This window comes from Sorex fumeus, unplaced genomic scaffold (genome assembly GCF_029834395.1).
Source record: "Sorex fumeus unplaced genomic scaffold, SorFum_2.1 ptg000015l, whole genome shotgun sequence".
NCBI classification, from domain to species: Eukaryota; Metazoa; Chordata; class Mammalia; order Eulipotyphla; family Soricidae; genus Sorex; species Sorex fumeus.
Genome location: NW_026606072.1, coordinates 18833518 through 18853066, shown reverse-complemented (window position 1 = coordinate 18853066; position 19549 = coordinate 18833518). Strand labels below are relative to the sequence as shown.

The 19549-nt window shown below is 52.9% G+C and overlaps 2 protein-coding genes across 2 annotated transcripts; both read right to left on the bottom strand.

Moving 5' to 3' along the window:
* Nucleotides 1–1420: 1420 nt before the first annotated feature.
* MCIDAS (multiciliate differentiation and DNA synthesis associated cell cycle protein) lies at nucleotides 1421–8694 on the bottom strand. Its single transcript, XM_056112224.1, has 7 exons — nucleotides 8578–8694; nucleotides 8384–8483; nucleotides 8167–8258; nucleotides 4352–4424; nucleotides 3511–3734; nucleotides 2104–2214; nucleotides 1421–1873 (listed from the first exon to the last, which is right to left on the bottom strand). Exons 1-7 carry the CDS (start codon nucleotides 8692–8694, stop codon nucleotides 1421–1423), a joined length of 1170 nt encoding a protein of 389 aa, XP_055968199.1.
* Nucleotides 8695–13794: 5100 nt separating this feature from the next.
* CCNO (cyclin O) lies at nucleotides 13795–15972 on the bottom strand. The gene is made up of 3 exons (XM_056112229.1): nucleotides 15583–15972; nucleotides 14782–14967; nucleotides 13795–14280 (listed from the first exon to the last, which is right to left on the bottom strand). The coding sequence occupies exons 1-3, from the start codon at nucleotides 15970–15972 to the stop codon at nucleotides 13795–13797; spliced, it is 1062 nt and encodes a 353-aa protein (XP_055968204.1).
* Between the last annotated feature and the right edge of the window lie 3577 nt (nucleotides 15973–19549).

Here is a 19549-nt window from a genome sequence, read left to right as displayed (position 1 = left end):
TCTCTAAGGAATTCAAACAGACAGTAATACCAAGAACTCCACACTTGATTTTACATAACACACATATACACACCCATATATATATATATATATATATATATATATACGCAAAGACACACACCCATACACACACACTCTTTTTCATGTGACACATGCCATTGTTTTAAAACTACAGACACTTCTTTATTAACAACATTCGCTCTTTGGATATTCTGTTTAAACAAATAGAACTATATAATATAAACATTTACCATAAGTCTTGCAAAATTATATGAAGATCATCACCCCAAAAATTGTGTTTAGCACCCATTTTGTTGAAAGTTCAGTGCTAGTGAAATTCTGCACTTCCTCCTGGTGCCCTAAGGCAATTGTCTAATTTTTCACTCTGGCAGTTAAAAGTTTTCATTTGAGGGCTGGAGAAATTGTACAGAGGCTGAGGGATTTTCCTTACATGCAGCTCATCCCAACCCTGTCAGATCCTGGAACTGAGTATGGTCCCTGCCCCACCCCAGGACCACCAGGAGTGACCCCTGAACACAGAGGAGTCAGGGCATAGCTGGGTGTGTGGGTATGTGGGGGGGGGGGTGGGGGGGGGATGTTAGTCTTAATTTCCCTTGAGGAACAGGGTGTTGAGCAACATACTGAAATATTTGCTGAGAGACCCGAATTGGACCTACAGACTTTAAATAATGAGAGTCTGGAAGGTTCCAATAATAGACTTAATGCGGAAAACTAACCTCTTGTAGCATTCCTTTTCCTCTTAAAAGCAGGGAATTTTATAATAACAAAATAGCTAAGTGGTTTCTGAATCCCTTTTAACCCTACAAAGTACATAATTCAAAATTGCTTTTAAAACTATCTGCAGAATATCTGTGTGTAAACACACACACACACACACACACACACACACACACACACACACACACTGCTTCCCTGTGGGAAAAAAAGGCTGGCGGCGGGGGGGGGGGGGGGGGGGGCGCAACTATGCAATATTTTGGAATTTCACAGCACCGGGGCTGAAGAGATAGTACAGTGGGCTGGGCGCTCGCCTTGCACACGGTCGACTCAGATTTCATCCCAGGCTACCCCATCCTCAGGTTACTCGTTGAACACCGCAGGGAGTAATCCCCTTATGCAGAGCCAGGAGTAACCCATGAACATCTCAGAGGGTGGCCCCCAAAACGAAAATTTAAAAAATAGTTTTACAAAAATGTAAGAAATTTCACAGTATCGATTGCAACGCAGTTTCACTCCCGGAATAAAAAACACATCTCAGGTTGGCGTCCGTCTGGTGCGGGGAACGGAGAAGCCAGCTTCAGGAAAAAGTTCCAGCCACTCTCGCTTGGCCACCGGGCACTTGAGTCAAGAGGGAAGGGGCAGTGCTGGGGTGGGGGGTGGGGGAGATCACACCCACCCCGGCTCAACTGGGGACCCAGCGGAACTTGTAACCCCCGTTGGCTGTCCGGATGGTGAAGGCATTGCCCTGGGGGAAGGCCAGGGTGCGGATGGTGCTGTGGCTGCGGATGTGGGTGCTGAAGGAGCCCCCCGCCGCCAGCTGGCTGTGGCTCGGGTTGGGCGCGCCTTGGCCGCAGTCGGTGCGCAGCCCCCGGAAAGCGCCGTGCAGGTTCCCGGGCCGGCTGTCCTGGCGGGCGGGGGCGGCCGCGGGCTCGGGCTGCAGCCGGAGCCGCTTGGGGTCGCGGCTCTGCAGCGCCTGGTCGCAGCGCTCGGAAATCTCCCGCAGAACGGCGTCCACTTCCTCGCAGTCCTGGCCGGCCGCACTGAACAACTCCTCCAGGCTCCTTTTGGCCGTGGCCTTGAGCAGGAAGGGCTCGGCCGCCGCTCCGCCCTCCCGGGACTGCGTGATCATCAGCTTCTACGAAAGATGCGCGGAGCGCCACGCTGGGACCCGCCGGACGCGCCTGGCCGGTGTCCCCTTCGAGTGGCTCCAGCTCCCATCGGTCTTTCTCCTCTCCACGACCTCTGCGGGGTGCCATCCTCTCCCCCGCCCCCGGGAACGGGCGGGTTGAGGAGGGCGGGGAGCGGCCGCGCGCATCGGCTCGTGTCCGACGCCCCGCTGTGTCCTGCACGCCCGGGCCCACTTACGTCCAGGACCGAGGCCAGGTGCCGGGTCCGACTGGCGAGTTCCTTCAGCTGCACGTTGCGCTCCTTAAGCGAGGCGATCTCCTCCTGCTTCTGAGTCAGAGTCACGTGCAACTGCGGGAGGAAAGCCCGGCTCTCAGAGTTAGGCCGCCAGCTCCGTCTCCTTTTATTCTCTGCGGAAATTAAACTCAGGAGCCTAAAAGCTAATCAAGAACTGGAACCCCAGGCCCATTTACTCTGGTGAGACCAATAATGCAGCAGTGCACTTTCTTTAGCTGGCCCGTTATTATTGTCATTTATTATTATTTTGGCTCAGAGGACCACACCTGGAGGTGTTGGGAGTGGGGTGTTCCCCCCTACACACACACACACCCGCCTCCCGCAGCGCTCAATAGACCAGGCGGTGCCAGGGATGGAACCCTCAGGCCAAGAGTATCTCCCAGGCCCCTAATGACCCTTTTGGGGGGGAGAAATAAAAGAAAATATGGTGTCTCAGGTCATCAGTCCTCAGTGTAGTGCTCAGCTACAGGGTAACTGATTTTGGCAATAGGGAAATTTAGGTTCAGCCTTCGGAAGTTCAACCTTCCTATATCTGCTTCCTCATCAGTAAAATGGGGCTTGTAAGAGTACCTGACCCAGTTATCGTATTAAATGAGTGGACAAAGCAAAGTGTTAAACACAATAACAGGCATTCACAGTTTGTACATATTGCTGGCCCTATTTTTTAAAAAATTTTTATTAGTGAAACGCCATGAGGTACAGCTGTAGACTTACAAATTTTTGTGCTTGGGTTTCAATTATACAATGATCAAATACCCATCCCTCCTTGGTGGCCCCATTTTTAAAACCTGGTTGAAGAGGTCAGGGCGATGGTACAGCGGGTAAGGCACTTGCATACAGTGCTCAACCCCAAGAAGAGTGGCTAGGAGTGATCCCTGCGCACAGAGCCAGGAGTACCCTTTGTGCATGCCAGTGTATTCCAAACCATCCCTACCCCCCCCCAATTAAAAAATAAAATCTTATGGAGCTGGAGCAATAGCACAGCGGGTAGAGCGTTTGCCTTCCACTCAGCTGACCCAGGTTCGACTCCCAGCATCCCATATGGTCCCCTGAGCAGGGGTAATTCCTGAGTACATGAGCCAGGAGTAACCCCTAAGCATCGCTGGGTGTGACCCAAAAATAAATAAATAAAATTAAAAAATTTAAAAAACCTTATTCTTAAAGCTCTAGTAGGATGGAGTTACTCAACTTTGGTGAAGTTGGAAGCTGCGGTGGGGCCACTGGAGACCCTACACGGAGCAAATCCCACCCCAATCCTTTAGTTCCATCAAGTCCGCTCCTGCTCCAGTGACTCCCTTCCCCCGGGCGCTGTCCACCCCGTCCCACCCCAGGATCCCCGGTGTTTCCTACCTGGTTGTTCTCAACGAGCGCATCCCCCAGCGCCCTCTGGTTCTGGTCGGCCACCTCCTTCCAGTACTGCTCGGGTGGGGGTACCTCTGGGTGGTGCAGCGGTGGAGATGGCAGGGCAGGGGCGTCTAGGCGCGGGGAGAGACATGGCCCATAGGGCAGAACATCGCTCGGAGAAAAGGGGAAGTCTCCACTGTCCAGGGGAGGTGACATCAAAGAGGATGAGTCTGAGGAAAAGAGAAGCTGAGTTTGCCAGCCATAGACTCAAAGCCACCTGGGCTATAGGAATAAACCAGCAGGTCGGGTGCAGTGTTTATTCAGGAGATTTTACTTTAGGAACCTTACACGTTCTGCAATCCCCAGGCTCTTCCTAATATCCATCCCGAAGACGGTTCTCTGACAGTCCTCTGACAGTCCTCTGACAGTCCTCTAACATTCCTCTGGCATCCAGTCCTCTGACATTCCTCTGACATTCCTCTGACATCCAGTCCTCTGACATTCCTGTCTCTGACATTTCTGTCCTGTGTCTCAGCCTCTCTGTCTGCACATCACCGTGCAGACAGAGCTCCCTGTCCCAGAACTCACAACGGGCAAGCAAACGCGCTCCGGAGTCAGCGTCTCATCTCCATTAGGGAGGATGAAGGTCCCATTAAGTATGAAAGAGCCTAACCCTTCGATGAGTTGCTGAGGCATCTTTGACAAGAACTAAATTTAACCATCTCCAGGACCAGGAACTCTCAGCTAGATTGTCTGGAAGAAGCGAAGCGGCGGCGGGGAGGGGGTGGGGGAGTGGGAGGGAGGGAGACCCTCGCTGCTATTTAAATGTTAGGGAGACTGCACTTGCCTGCAATAAGCTCGTCTACCGTATCTCTAAAATCCTGCAGATCGAAGTCCGCTGCCGTTTGCAGGGTGTGGTTCTAAAATTAAGCGGGGATATAAAGAAAAGGGGGGGAAAGAGTTAACGTCCAGTTCGGCGGGTGCAGAACACTTCCTCTGTCTACACGCACTGGCGTGGACAGCCGAGCTACATACCTGAAAATCAAAGCCCCATCCGAGACGCGGAACCCGGCAGGCTTGCACCGCCATGGTGGGGCGCACGACCAGGTCCCCAAAGCTCTGGCGAGACGTGATTCCGCTCCCCGCAGCTTATCCAGCACCCGACCCACGGAACTGGGCGTTGGTCCAGCGCTGCCTCATTGGTCGGCCCTGGGCGAACCAGCGGACTCCGTGCGGCACCTAGCGTTCCCAGTGGCTCCACGGGAACCTTACCACACCTACCTCCAACCCTCCAAGGGGCTCCCGGAGTCCTAGGAACTGTTTGGTGTGCGCCGGCCGAATACCCTAGGTTTATTTCCAATGCTGATGGTCCAACAGCGTTCTGGGTCAACCAAAGCAGTACCCTGAGGTCATCTATTCCAAACCTCAGCCACAACTGAACCTCTCCCTTCCAAAACAGATGGGAAAGGGCCGGGGGTTTGGGGGGGGGGGGTGTGGATGCTAAGGAAGTACTTCTTCCTGCAGCTGGGGTGGTCCCTTATTGCTGTTTTTCTTTCTAACTTATTGCAACGGTTGACATTTTCAGTACATCAACTCCTCCAACATTTTAAAACTGGATATTCTTCCAACGTCGCTGTAATGTGCCTGGGTGTGTAAAGTGTAAAAAGACAGTAAATGGTCGGTGATCCAGCAACTGTCTTCTTCCCTTAATTTATGGATAATAACGTTGACCAATTTCTTTTACATCGACAGGGTTTTTTTTTTTTTTAGTTAATTCTCACACCACGTGGGGAGCAGGCAGGACCCACGAAGTGTTCCTCCTTTCTCTGATGGAGAATCTGCCAAGCAGTTCAATGAAATTGTCCCAAAGTCATCTAGTTTTGAAATAGTGGGATAGGGTTTTTGTCTCCAAATGGTGGTTCCTATTTCAATCCTCTTTCTTTGGCACATAATTGCCTCTACATTTTAATCTTAGGGGACACTGGGTACCAATAAAGACAGAGCTGCAAAAGGCATCTCTGAGAGGATGTATGGTGGAAGAGATATATTCAATATGCCCATAAAATATCAATTGGAGTAAGAATAATACAGTGGGTGGGCCATTTGCCTTGCATGCAGCCAACCCATATTCCATCCCAGGCACCCCATCCTGTTCCCCAAGTCCGCTAGCACTGATCTCTGAGCTTAGACTTAGAGCCAGAAGTAAGCCAGCCATGAACACTACTGGGTATGGCCCAGAAAACAAATATATATATATATATATATATATATATATATATATACTCACTCCATTATTGCTGCTTCGTCTGCTTGGGTTTTTGTTGTTGTTGTTGTTGTTGTTGTTGTTGTTTTGGGGACATACCTGGGCTTACTTCTGGCTCTACACTCAGGGATCACTCCTGGCACTGCTCAGGGGAATCACATGGGCACCAGAGATCAAACCTTCATCAGCCACATGCAAGGCAAGCACTCTTCCATCTGTACTATCTCTCCAGCCCCTGTCCTTCTTAACTATTCAAATATTTCTGAGAAGAGAAACTTATTCTAACTTCAAAGAATCTACAGGCCACAAACCTCTGCTGTGCGGAGCACTTGGAATAGGAAGATCTTTAGCATCTGTTGGGAACTGCGGCTAGAAGAAGAAAGGAGCTAGAAGAAGACAGAAAGATGAAGGGCTCCAGAAAAGAAGTCAAGTGCAAGTTTGTACATCTGTCATAGTGGGAAGAAACTGGAAATAAGGCTTGCTTCCCAAGGGCTGAAAGGTGTCCCTCACCAGAGAGTTGGGAGAAAAGTCATTACCATGAAGAGTCTGGAGGCTAAATCAGGACTGAGGACCCAGAGAGAAGCTTCCTCCTAGGCTATCCAAAATCTTGGTCCATTCTGGACCTCAAACATTTCTAGAATGCTTCCCCTCTCTACTAACCTTCTCTAGCAGGAAGGAGACTAAAGAATGTGACCAGAGTGTGCACTGGCCAAGAATTCCCCAGGATATCTTCTTCAAGGCGCTGTCCTCCACCCACCCTACCCCCCCTTCTCTCTCTGCACCAGCTCTGTTATTTCCTAAAAAAAACCCTGGACTTCTTGAACCATCTGGCAAGATCTCCATCCTTGTAACTTCCTGTCTTCCCAGTCAAAGAAAAGTCTGCCATTTATTCAATCACAACGGTATACTCCCTCTCCAACACTAACAGAACTGTGATCAATCACAACAGTAGACTCCTTCTCCAAGACTAATGGAACTGTGATGTCAACTCAAAGTTCTATATACTTAATGCACAAAACAAAACAAAACAAAAACTGTCAAGAACATGGCTGATTACTGGCATTCAGAAATTTTCTGGGAAAGGATGTGATCTAAGTTTCTGGGTCAGTGAAAGATGCTTTTTCCATTTTTAAGATTCCAGGTCGAATTAGAATAATATAGCTAGGCCTCTGGGGGGGGGCGGGCAATGCCTGCTCCAAGTTCTCACCTTCATTGATGATTTCAGAGGCCACAACCCCTGCATGTGAACTCTGGGAACCTTTGTTTCACACTCACCCCCAGGTCCAGAAGGGTGGGGGGGGGGTGTTCATCTCTAAGAGAGAGGGTTCTTGCTGGGCCTGGCCATGTCTCCTGCACCTGCTAGCAGCCAAAAAGTTGGAGTTGGTGCCCTCCTGTGCACTAAGACTTCCTGTGCTTGTGGGCACAGGTACTTCATATCCCACAGATAAGCAAGGCTTCTGACCTTCCAGACAGTCCTGGCTAGTGGTGGAAGCAGACAGGGAGTAAAAGAGACAGATTGGTTGTGGAAAGAAAAGTCAACTGTCTTGCTTCACAAAAGCAAATGACCAGTGCCTTTGGAGGGGAGAAAAGAGATGGTTCCTCCTGGGGAAGTGCTCGCTCCGCATGCAGGAAGCTGGCTCCATCTCCCCTCTATCCCCCATCTCTCCTTCCCCTACACATACTCGCGCACATCTCATGATCTTCCAGTACCCAGGAGTGACCCCCAAGCACAGAGCTGAGCTGGGTGTAGACCCTGAGTACTGCCTGGTGTCGTCCACAAACAAACGAAGTAATGAAAATTTCCCAGGCTCTGCTGAGAAGAATAGTTTATGTTAGATTACTCCCAGAATAGTTTATGTTAGATTACTTTGTCCCTTAGATTTCTTCTAGAGTCCTTTGTCCCCTTTTGAGCTTCCCCAAATATCAACTCTTCTTTTAGCTAATCTTGAACGAGGAGTTATGCACTGACTCCACTCTCCGTGGACACCTACAGACTGAAAAATAGTTGGCGAATGTCTGGGAAGGAGTGTTGAAATAAAGGACGGGACTTGTAGCAGGTGCTCTGCGCCGCAACTTGGCTCCCACCCCTCCGGGGTTCTCCTGCGCAAACTCCGCGGCGCTTGTCACAGCTCCAGGGAAGAGAAGGGGAGAAGAGAAGCGCCAGTCGCGCGCCAGGGCGGATTTCCGAGGAGAGCCCCTCTTTACCCGGAGAGTGTGAATATCTGGGAAAGGCACGGCCTACTAAGGAGGAGGAGGAGATTCTGATCCTCGCGGCTCAGGACCCCGCACCACCGTGTGGCACGTGCGCCCCCTGCCCGAACCCACGAGGCCCCAACCCGGTGGAGCTGCAGCACGTGGGGCGGCCGGCAGGGCCAGGAGGCTCCAGGAGGAAGCGGTACCTGCGAGGTGGCCGAGGTCCCACTAGGCGGCGTGTCCGACCCGAGCAGCGCCGAGCAGTCGGCGAGGTCCTGCAGGTCGATGGTGGTGAGGGCTGCACGGAGGGGTGAAAAACGGGGAGACACCCCCTAAAGATCTCGCCTCTGACTTCCACTCCAGAACGCCGGAACTCGGGAGAGAGACGCTCCTCCTGGGCGAGCGCGCACCACCCGGGCTCACCTGGCAGCGGAGCGGGTTCTGCGTCCGGAGGGTCCTGGTACACCGCCACCGGGCTGCCGCCGCTGCAGCCGGGAAAAAACTTCCCCGGAGCGGGGGCGAACTAGCCGGGCACAGAATTGGCGAGCGCGGGTCAGCCCCCGGGGCCACGAGCGTGGGACCCCACCCCCCACCCCCAGCCCGGCCCGCGGCCTCACCCTCCGTTCCAGTTTCCCGGGCTTGCCGAGGGGCGGGCCCCGCAGCTCCAGCATCCTGTTGGGACAGATGCTGTCAAAGGCTCGGCGCCCCGCCGCGCCCGCCCCGCACGCCTGCATGCTGCCACCGGGCGCCTGCTGCGGGGGCCCGGGCACCCCGGAACGGAGAGTCGCTCGCCCGTGCTCTGCCGGGCGCCCGCGGGCCCGGACGGCGCCGGGGGTCTGGGGAGCCCCGCGAAGGCCGAAGACTTGCGGCGCGGCGCGAGCGCACGGAGCAGGGGCAGGACCGCGGCGCGGCACCGGCTGCTGCAGTCTGAGCGCAGTAGGCGGCGCCTCCAGCCGTGGACAGGCTGCGCGCGGGCGGGGGCGTTAAACCCAACCTGGCAACGCCGCTTCCCCCGGGAGCCGCCAGAGCCTGGCCCGGGCCCGCGAGCGCCCTTTCGGCGAACGTTGGCGCCGCCGCCGCCGCCTCCCGGCCGCGCCAGGGCAGGAGGGGCGGGGAGGGGGGAGGGGTGGAGGCGAGAGGGGCGGGAGAGCGAGTCCCACGCTCTCTTGCACCCGCGCCGTCTTCCCGCCTCTGCACCGCGGCCAGGAAAAAGTTAACGGTGTTAGTCCTGCCCTTTCGCACCCCAGACCGTTCCGCACCTCCAACGGCGGGAAGTGACACTCGCCCGAGCCGGGAACCAGCTGGCCGCCTCCGGCCCTCCTCAAAGCATTTGGTGGGGGCTCTAGGATTCCCGCAGAATCACACCAGAATCACGCCCCATAAGAGTCCCTTCCCCCAAGGTTAGGGGAGCACTCCTGGGTTTTACTCGGGAGCTTAAACTTGGAATCTTTCGGACACCCCGTCCCCACTCCCAAAGCCCTGCTCATTCCGGGTGGCTATGCCCGAGCAGCTGTGAAAGAGGGCCGGCACTTGTCTTGCTCGTGTCCCACCCGGGCTCATCACTGACACCGCATAAGGTCCCCGCCGAGCACCGTCAGGAGTGATCCCTGGGCGCAAAGCCCCTAAGCAACTCCTGGTGTGATTCCATCCATTCTCTCCACCACCACCAAATAAAAATCAAGAAGGGCCATGGGGGTGGGGGGGGGGGGGCGTAAAGGAAATCTACATATCTACAAGTTTGGCTCTACAAGTTTCTCAAAAGCGGCAGTAAACATTCCCAAATCAACTAAAACCAGAGTCTCATATCCACACCATCCCACACCCCCAGCGCTCTCTGCTGCCCACAGCAGGCAGCAACTGGACTTCTCTTGCTAGGCCCACACCTAGCTCGCCTTTCCCAAGCTTCTGCTGGGAAGGGCTCCAACTTCTGGGTCAGGGGGCTCTCACATGCATCCGTTTCATCTGAGACTGGGACGTTTGCGTGAGGGCGCCTTCTGTCGGGCACCTTGCTTATTCCTTATACCCAGTAGTGAGAGATCCGCCCCCACTGCCAGGACTCTATTTGCCTCTATTGTTGCCTCTAATTTTTGCCTCTGTTATTATTTTTATCGGAATTGGTTCACAAAATGCCCACCCCTGCCTGACCGAGAAGCTAGCAGGGCGCAGAGAGTCTCTGACCCAGATGGAGATGGAGAATGGCAGTTTGAGGTGAGTCGGGCTGCTCGGAGTGGCCTGGTATCGCTGATGGGCGAGGAGCTCAGGTTTTAGAGTGTCAGCATTAGGGGATTCCGACCAGGCCCACCTAGGGCCAGATCCCAGTTCAGGAGAGACAAAACACCAATACAAGTGAGGATGGGATTGTTCACGTAATGTGACTAGTGTTTGGTATAGAATAAAATCATCATCTTTTTTTAAAAAAAAAACTTTTTAAGTTCATGAGAGACGTTATTTAAGAGACTAGAAAGGAGAGGGAAAGGCAGAAAACCTCGCAAGTACGAGAGAGGGTCTCCTAAGCAGGATTTCCTAGTTCTGTTGCTTGCAATAACCTTTTCCCTTCAGTCTCCCATCGCCTCATCCTATCTCCTAGTATCTCTAGTTCTTGAATAGCTTCACCACTAGCCTACCCACCCTCCATTCCTATTCTTACCAATCTTTTCTCGCTAGTCAAAGTAGCATAAAATTCTCAATTCTCAACTGAGTTTATTGGGGGAGGGGAGGGGGATGACTATACATGAAGGAATTATCACAAGATTTTTAAAACAGGCCACTTTTCATCAATGGATTCTGTCTTGTGGTAGAAAATATGAGAAAACAATTCCATAAAATATGACAAAATAATGCCACAAAATGTAGGTTTGTCCTCCCATTGTTCATCGATTTGCTCGAGCAAGTGGGCCCAATAATATCTCCATTGTGAGACTTGTTGTTACTGTGTTTGGCATATTGAATACGTCAAAAGTAGCTTGCCAGGTGGAGAGGGGTGGAGGAATCGAACCTGGCTCTGCCAGACTGGCCTCTCGAAAAGCAAAGGCCCTACCGCTGTGTTATTGCTCCTGGGCATTTGCCTTGCACAAGGCCTACCAGGGTTTGATTCTCAGCATCCCATATGGTCCCCTGAGCACCTCCAGAAGTAATTCCTGAGTGCATGAGCCAGGAGTAACCCCTGTACATCGCCAGGTGTGACCCAAAAAGCAAAAAAAAAAAAAAAAAAGCAAAAGGCAACAGTGGCTATAATAGCAAAATACAGCTGACTCCTAGTCTGAGTGATTCTGGAGCTGTCTTGCCTATTTCTGTCTTGGCTGACTGATGTGGCAAATATTAGAGAAAAATTCCTTTTAAGATTGCTTTGAAGGGCTGGAGCAAGAGTCCAGCAGGTAAGGCGTTTGCTTTGCAAATAACCAACTGGAGTTCAAACCGGGCATCCCTTATAGTTCCTTGAGGACCCCCAGGAGTGATTTCTGAGTGCAGAGGCAGGAGTAAGCCCTGAGCAAGACCAAGTGAGGCCCCCAAACAAACAAAGAAAGTGTTGCAGAATCAGTTGCAACTATTTTCCCTTCTCTATCTTCCCCTTCTGCACTAATAGCCAGGCTGAGGGCTCCAGATATTTTGGGATATGGAATAGCTATACTTTTTTCCCCTTCTTCCTTTTCACTGTGGAAGATCAGTTTTCCTTCTCATCAGCTTGGGGTACCCACTTCTTTCTCCCTAATCCCAGGAGGAAAAAGTTTCTGGAGAGTTTAGCATCTTTTCAGGAGAGCATATCCAAGACTCAGTAAAGCACTGTACGCTCTGGAGAGTACTTGGAAAGGTAGGTCAAAACAATGCAAGGAAAATTCTGAATGTGCCAAGTTTACTTTTTTATTTGTGCATATTTGCTTTGCATTTGAATTTATTCTAAATGCAACGGCTTATGATTCCCCCAAAACTTTTTATTCAGTGGGGACTGGAAACATACCTTGTGATGCTCAGAGATAATGCCTGGCAGTGCTGGAGGCACCATGTATGGTGCTAGGGATCAAACCAGGGTTGGTCTCATGTAAGGCAAGCATGTACTTAATCCATGTACTATCTCCCAAAACTTTTAGAGGGGGGAAATATACCATGAGTAGATGACAGTAGGTTCCCTTGTATCTTTAACATTTTATCTCTACTCTTTTCTCTAGGCTTTCTGTATAACCTCCTTCCCCATCTTGGTGGCTATAGCCAGCCTTCATATCTTTGCTTTGGAGGGGTATTTTAGGGTACTGGGGTTTTTTGGGGGGGAGGGGAATGAGGCTTGCACCATATCTAACAGGGTTACTCCTGGTTCTGCACTAAGGAATTTCTCCTGGAGGACTCTGGGGACACTATAGTCTCTCTCCAGCCCCAGTAATCTGCATTTTATGAAGTTTTGCAGCTCTGTATGTTGGGAGTGAGGGTAGTAACGGAACTCATGAAACTCATACTACTACCCCTCCAGGTGGGCAAGTGGATGCTGTTATTCCCAGTTTTACAGAATAGACTTCATCAAAACAGAACTCATCTACAGCCATCCAGAGCCAACTTGTTGAACCTCTCTTTTATATACACTACCTCCCAGCCAAGCATCTCAGGCTCTGTAACATCTCTGGTATTCGTTGTTGAACTCAGAGAAGCTAAGAAAGTCTCAGGAAGTGACAGAGCTGAAGTTCAGGGCCTATATCAGACTTACAACTGCAAGAACAAAGATGGCAGGAGAATTATGAGCTAGAAAACACCAGCCAGTCAACCAGCTCTTGTAAAGTGATTCCTGTAACATGAGGGGGGCAGAACAGAACTGGCATCTCTAAATATGTACTCTGTAGAATAAAGGCCTGGAGTAGATTAACTTCTCCCACACAGCTTGGGGAAGGGAACTCTTTGAGCTTCTTCAGAAACGTGTGTGTGGGTGTGGGGTATGTGTGAGGGGGGGGGGAATTTATCCCTTTAAGGGTGGATCTGAAGCCCATCACTTGTTTTCCATTGTGGGTGGCTGTGCTGCTGTTGAAGTGCTCCAGTGCCCACCTCTGAAAGATGGTGATAAGACAGCTTCAGGCTTGCAGGCTTGAAGTAGTGAGTGCGAAACACAGTCCTGAACCCAGGCTGCCTAGGACTCCCTCTGTCCTTAGACCAGGCTCACACGAAGCAATTGTAAGACAAATGAGAGCTGCATAACCAGGGGATTACTGGGTATCTGGGCTCAATTTCTACAGACCATAACTACCTAGTCTGTTTTTTAGCATTCTATCATTTGTTGGGAGAAGATCTTGGCTCACCCCAGCCCAAGGGTCCCTGAGCTTCTGCACAGTCCCTTGAGCTTCTGAGGCCCCCTTTACACATCACCCCAGCTCATCTGGATAGGGCTGGGGCTCCATTGAGCCTTATACCCCATCAGGCCCCACCTTTGGGCCTCTTAGGTTACAGTCTCTTGACACAGATATCTGAATGTCCCTTGACTTGCCCTGTAACTAGAATGGGGCAACTCACCACACTACCTGACTATCTCAACTCAGGACATTGACTGGGAGGAAGTTGGTCTCTAGTCCTGGGCTGGGCTGCTTTCCCCCTTTCTCCCCATGAAAAACACACCGCAATAGCCACATTCAATTCAACCAGGACAGTCTGTTTAATGGGGAAAGATTATCTGCTCACTCCTCTAGGCAGAAAAATAAATAAAGCACCAGGCACAACTATCGTACACTATTTACAACCTGCAGGGTGGCCTGTGACCAAGTAGGAGTTCGGACCCCCTGTCTGTGGGCCAGTTTTCTTCTTTCAAAGCAATGGAGAGGACACGTGACCCTCTGGAGGAGTACATCTGGAATGAAGGGTCTATATTATTTCAAGCTCGGGGACAAGTGACACTTCTGGCAGATCTGCAGGGGCAGCATGTGAGTCAGAGAGGTTCCGTTTATGGCCACGAGCAGCTGCAGCTTGCCCAAGCAGTCTTCAAATGCCTCCTCGGGGTGCCCACTCAGGCGAGAGTCCATGGAGCCCGGGAGCTGCAGCAGCTTGTCAGCTAGCGCCAGGCAACAGATGGCCAGCAGGGAGGGCGGGTAGCTGGTGAAGGCGTAGTCAGCCAGGCTCAACTCTGCCACCCCTCGCGCCAGGGTCTGAGAGTCCAGGGCCTCAGAGACCCGCAGCTGCCCAGCCTCCACGCGTGCGTGCGTAAAATGCTCCAGGAAGAAGCTGATGGTCGGTGCGCCCAGGCTGAAGTGCAGCTTGTGCAGAACGATGCACTCGAGGTTGCAGAGCTGCTGACGGGAGAAGGCACCACAGCAGAGGGCTAGCAGCTGCTTAACACGTGGTGGGTGCACCTCCACCTGTAATGCAGGGGGGACGGCTCAGTCTTTGCCTAAGAGGGGTCCGGGACAGTGTATGAGTGGAGCCAGGAAACAAACACAGGGCACCTGAGAAGTATGCGCTCTACCCACTGAGCCACAGTTATTTCTCCCCCCCCCCACACACACACACTGCGCATGTCATCCTGGCCCCAAGGGCCACCGTAGTCTCAAAACCAGGAGGTCAGTGTAGCCCAACCCTCTCCATTATTTCTAAGGTTACCTGGAGTCTACGCAATTTCCCTAACTCCTGTCCGACTAAATTAAGGTTGAAGAATGTTTGAAGGTATTTCCTCTCCATCTCTATTGGGGCTGATTTAAACCTATTTCGGAGATGTTTGGGAGGGGGGGAGTTGTGAAGTTAAGGCTGTGGAAATGTCCACACTTGCAAACGTCTACCAAAATTAAAACGTCTACCAGAATTAAATCGTGAGTGCTGGAGAGGCGGCGAGCGTGGGCTGCTCCTTCCCACCCGGGAGGTACCTGTTTGCAAGCAATAAGCAGGGACGTGACCCCCAGCAGCTGAAAGCAATCTGCGGCCACAGGTGTGGTGGTAAGGAAGCGGTCCAGAGTGTTCACGGTCAGACACAGCGACTCGAAGGAGAGGCCAAACTGACGGTGCACCGGGATGAGCCAGCTGAGCAGCTTACAGCGGGACTCGGCCGTTACCTGCCAGAAGGGAGGAGAGAGGAGAGACGGCTGAGCCTAGGGCCCGGAGGGACGCCCTGAAGGATCCCAGCAACTTCTCCGAGCGCCGCAGGAAGAGAAGCAAAAGCTAAAAGCGCCCGAAACCAGGGAAACAAGCTCACTCAGCTGTTTGGGCAGAACTCTCGGCCCGGTTAGGAGCCAGCACGCCTGGGTCGTGGACCGGCGCTGCGCTGAGCGCGTATATGCTTTACCTGGTGTAAGTTTCTCAGCAACTCATTTGGGGGGAATGGGGGGACCCCCACTTTGCAGATGAAGAAACAAGTTCAGGACTGTAAAAGAACTCGCCCGGGCCGGTAGGAGTCCACACCCGAACCGTAAATCCTCTGCACTCTACCAGATGCCCCCACTAAACCAGTTTGGAGACTTTGGGCAGGTCTCTCGAGCCTGGGTCCCCCTTTTTCTCCACCTGCAAGACGCCCCTTCCCGCCCGGGCCGCGGCGGGGGGCCGGGGCGGGGGAGCAGGAACGGGGCTGGCGCCGGCTGGGGAGAACCTCGGAGGGCGGACAGAGCGGAGGAGAAGAAAAGCCCCGGAGGAAGGAGAGCGGCAGCGAGGAGCTGGCTCTACCGGCGCCTCACTTGTGGCTGCCGCGCCAGCGACTCCCGCGGGTGGAACTGGCTCTCCCGCGCCCTGCGGAAGGCGTAGCAGCTCTGACCGTAGTCGCGGAAGGTCTGGAGGTCGAGCTGCACCAACGGCTGGGCAGGGCCGGGCAGGCGGCTGCAGCAGGCTCGCGCCGCGGACGCCGCGGGGCTGTCTGCGCCTTCCGAGCCGGAGCTGGGGGACTCGAAGAGGTCGCAGACGCCCGAGTCTCCCGGGAGCTGGCAGGGCTGCAGCGGCTGCAGCGGCTGCTTCCTCCGGAGGCGCGGGCGCCGGCTCTTCTTCACGGGCGCCCGCAGGTTCTGTTCGTCGTCCCGCCTCCCGAGTCGGGCGGCGGGGCTCAGCGGGCTGCTGGGGCAGGGGGTGACCATGGTGCAGCCGGGGGGGGCGGGGAGGGGGGCTGGGGGGTGCTCGACGGGTCCCCGGCTGCCGCGGCCCGGAGGCGCGCGCGAAAGAGCGGAGGCGCTGGCAGCCGGGCGGGCAAGGCCCTAAGTAAGCGGCCGGGCCCTTCCCACGACCACACCCCCGGCCGCTCACTGGCTGAGCGCGGAGCCGCACGAGAGCTGCGCTTTCCCGGCCAAAGAACCGCCACGAGCCGGCCGCTGGCCGCGCGGAAGCCCGCGGGCGCCGCGCACCCGCCTTTGGCCGCCGGCTCCGCGCGCGTCCCGCGTTTCCCGGGCAACCGAGGCGGCTGGAGCCGGCGGGCGAGCGGGAACGGGGCTGCGCGGGGGTCCTGCCGAGCCCGGGCCGGGCGCCGGGAAAAGGGAGTCTCCCTGCGGGTCCTCTCCTGAGCCCGCCCCGGTGGTCCGCACGCGTCTGAGCACCCGAGCGTTCCAATCTAGGTCGGAAACTTTGCCAGGGTTCGCGCTACCGCCGGCCTCCGGAACATTTTCTTCCAAGTCTCCACGATCTGATTCAGTTGCGCCTTTGATGTTTATATTTAGGCAGGTCCCTAGTTGCCAGCACCCCAGTTTTCAGTGGCGCAGGGTCTTTATTGGGGGGGGGGCGCTGAATGCGCTCAGAGTTTACCCCAGGTTCAGCGCTCAGGGATCACTCCAGGCGGTGTTCAGGGGACCATTTGGGATGCTGAGCCCGGGTCAGCCTCCACCCGCTGTACTGTTTACGTGTAGGAGCTCGTACAGCCTGCCAGGCAGGCCTCGTGCACAACCCTCACAGAGCGAGCTGTCTGGGGAACCTCTGACTGCGAGCTGTCTGCGGACCTGCCCGCAGCAAACCGAGGCCTCATAGTGGTTCGGGGGCGCACGCGGTGGAGGGGGGGGGTTGCATTTCTGAGTCTGGGTGCCCGACAGTCCGCAATCATCTGTGACCCTGCACAGGGCAGCCTGCCTTCTCCAAGTGATTCCCCGTTTCTCCGTTCTCATTGTTTTTCCTTCTGCCCCAGGAAGCAAAGCTAGAGTGTGTGTTGGGGGGAGGGGGAGAGCGGGGGGGGGGGGGGTTGTGCCTGGCCCCAGCGATTGGGTTGCACCGAGCAATTTCTCCAGCTGATTGGGTCTGCAGCTGCCATCCTGCTGGTAGCTGGAGAACTCTCGCTTGGTTAGCTACGGAGATACAAGTAGCATCAGCCGGATACAGATCTGTGTCTGGCTGGAGCCCGTAGCCCGGTGAACTTGGCAGAGGCGGGATAGCCTGAGAGGTGTGATGCTAGGAGCGGGCCAGCCGTTCTCCCTGGTTTCCAGAAGAAAACTGGCAAGTGTTTGTCCTCACAGTGTAGACCTCTGTCCTCAGAAATTGAATGGTCTGTAGAGATTGTTCCTTAGGGTGAAAGAAAAGGGTTGGAGAGCTGGTCCTGATCAGTGTTACTCCTAGGGTCTTTAGACTCCAGACAGAAATAGAAGTGTCCCTTGGAGAATTGCCAAGAAACATCTTGATGCAGGTTCCAGGATTCCTTGTCTCCCCTCAGGTTGTTTTTGAGGAGCTATTATGGGAGGAACAACTAAGTTTGTGGAAACTATTGGGCTTCCCCAACCTTGAGTTTTCTGGGTAGGAAGGAAGAACTCAGGAATTTTGATTCTTCAAAGCATCCCAGATAGTCAGATGGTAAAGTGGAAAGAGCAGAAAGTCAACCCCGGTGTTGAAAATTGTCACTCCCATGTGCAGGTCATCTCTGATCCTCTTGTTTTCTCATCTCTTCAAAATGGGTTATGTTTGCCTAAGAGTCAAGTGGTGTCGGTGCGAAGACGAGTTGTTTTAAAATATAAAATCTTGGTACGATGATTCCTGGTCCCCTGAGTTCTGTCAGAGTGATTCCCTGAGCATTACTGGTGTCTTCCAAACCAAAATAAATAACAATAAATATAAAGTTGTGGGGACACCTTAATGCCCTCACTGGGGTCTCACTGGCAGGACCGAAGTGGAGTTGTTCTGAGGGGGGCATTGTCACATGTGACCAACATGTGACCAGGTTGGTAGAACCTTGTTGTAATACCTCTCCATGAAGACTGTCTGTGAACTCTTAAGAGTAGTGCTTGAGTTTTGGCTTGATGAATCAATTTCTCAGTATCTGTGGATGCCTGTCAAGCCAGGTCTAAAATAGTGAGCAGGGAAGGCTAATGGGTACAGCTCTTCAGAGCTGACATAGTGGCATAAGGGCTGTGAGGGAGACTCTCCTGGATCTGGTATTGACAGTTAAGATACACAACCCTCAGTTAAATGCCACACACACAAGTTTAGTGTAAGATCACTAGCATGTGTAAAGCCCTGTGCTCCATCCCCAGCACTGCAAAAAGCAACAAAACTAATATAAGTATGTATTAAATACTGTTTGAGACACAGTTATCCTCATAGTTATTAATTGATTGCAATTCAAACTTGACATGGGAACAAGTTTAAATAAAAAGATTATTTATTGTTTATCTGGGCTGGAGGGATAGCACAGCAGGTAGGGTGTTTGCTTTGCACACAGCCAATATGGCCAACCTGAGTTCGATTCCTCTGCCCCTCTCGGAGAGCCCCGCAAGCTACTGAGAGTATCTCGCCCGCACAGCAAAGCCTGACAAACTACCCATGATGTGTTTGATATGCCAAACACAGTAACAACAAGTCTCACAATGGAGATGTTACTGGGCCCGCTCGAGCAAATCGATGAACAATGGGAGGACAGTGACAGTGATTGTTTATCTAATAAACAATAATCCGGGCCTCCTAACATCTAAAAGCTTATTTGGGTGCTGGGGCAGCCCCAAGATAGAAAAAATTGGACTGGAAATTCTTCCTAAAGCAACTGATGGTTATACTTAGTGATGTGGAAAGAAAAGAGAGTCTCTGGGCAAGAATATTCCATGTTGAGGAGCAGGATGTGGGAAGGTCTGGAAGCATGATTGCTGGGACCGTCTAGATAGAGCCCATTGAGACCAGATTCACTGAGATCTGAGCAATAGCACAGTGGGTAGCGCATTTCCCTTGCATGTGACCAACCCGTGTTCTATGATGAGTACAGCACCCCATATAATCCCCTTAGCACTGCTAGGAGTGATCCCTGAGTGCAGAGCTAGAAGTAAGCCTTGAGCACAAACAATTGTGGCTCTAAAATGAAAAAACCTAGAATGGCTGGAATCCAGAGTTGGGGAAAGGAACAAAGAGAAATAGGGGAATAATGGCCAATACTTTTTAAATGGGCTGGAGCGATAGCACAGCGGGTAGGGCGTTCGCCTTACAAGTGGCCAACATGGCTGACCCGAGTTCGATTCCTCCGCCCCTCTCGGAGAGCCCGGCAAGCTACCGAGAGTATTCGATATGCCAGACACAGTAACAACAAAGTCTCCAATGGAGACGTTACTGGGCCCGCTCGAGCAAATCGACGATCAACGGGAGGGCCTTTACCTTTACTTTACCTTACTTTTTAAAAATGTGTTTTATACCCTGTACTGCATGCCATGAACTCTTTATGAATACTGTGCTTATTCTTCACGGCAATTCTGTGAAGTAGAT

Bases quoted from the DNA above. Each gene is read 5' to 3' on its own strand.
- MCIDAS (XM_056112224.1), bottom strand. From the start codon at position 8,694: ATGCAGGCGTGCGGGGCGGGCGCGGCGGGGCGCCGAGCCTTTGACAGC. The intron at 8,259-8,383 runs GTGAGCCCGGGT...CCCTCCGTGCAG, and splicing joins AGAACCCGCTCCGCTGCCAG to CCCTCACCACCATCGACCTG. The intron at 1,874-2,103 runs GTAAGTGGGCCC...CATCTTTCGTAG, and splicing joins ACCTGGCCTCGGTCCTGGAC to AAGCTGATGATCACGCAGTC.
- CCNO (XM_056112229.1), bottom strand. From the start codon at position 15,972: ATGGTCACCCCCTGCCCCAGCAGCCCGCTGAGCCCCGCCGCCCGACTC. The intron at 14,968-15,582 runs GTGAGGCGCCGG...CCCTTCTGGCAG, and splicing joins CGCTGGCGCGGCAGCCACAA to GTAACGGCCGAGTCCCGCTG. The intron at 14,281-14,781 runs GTACCTCCCGGG...CCTGCATTACAG, and splicing joins TGCTTATTGCTTGCAAACAG to GTGGAGGTGCACCCACCACG.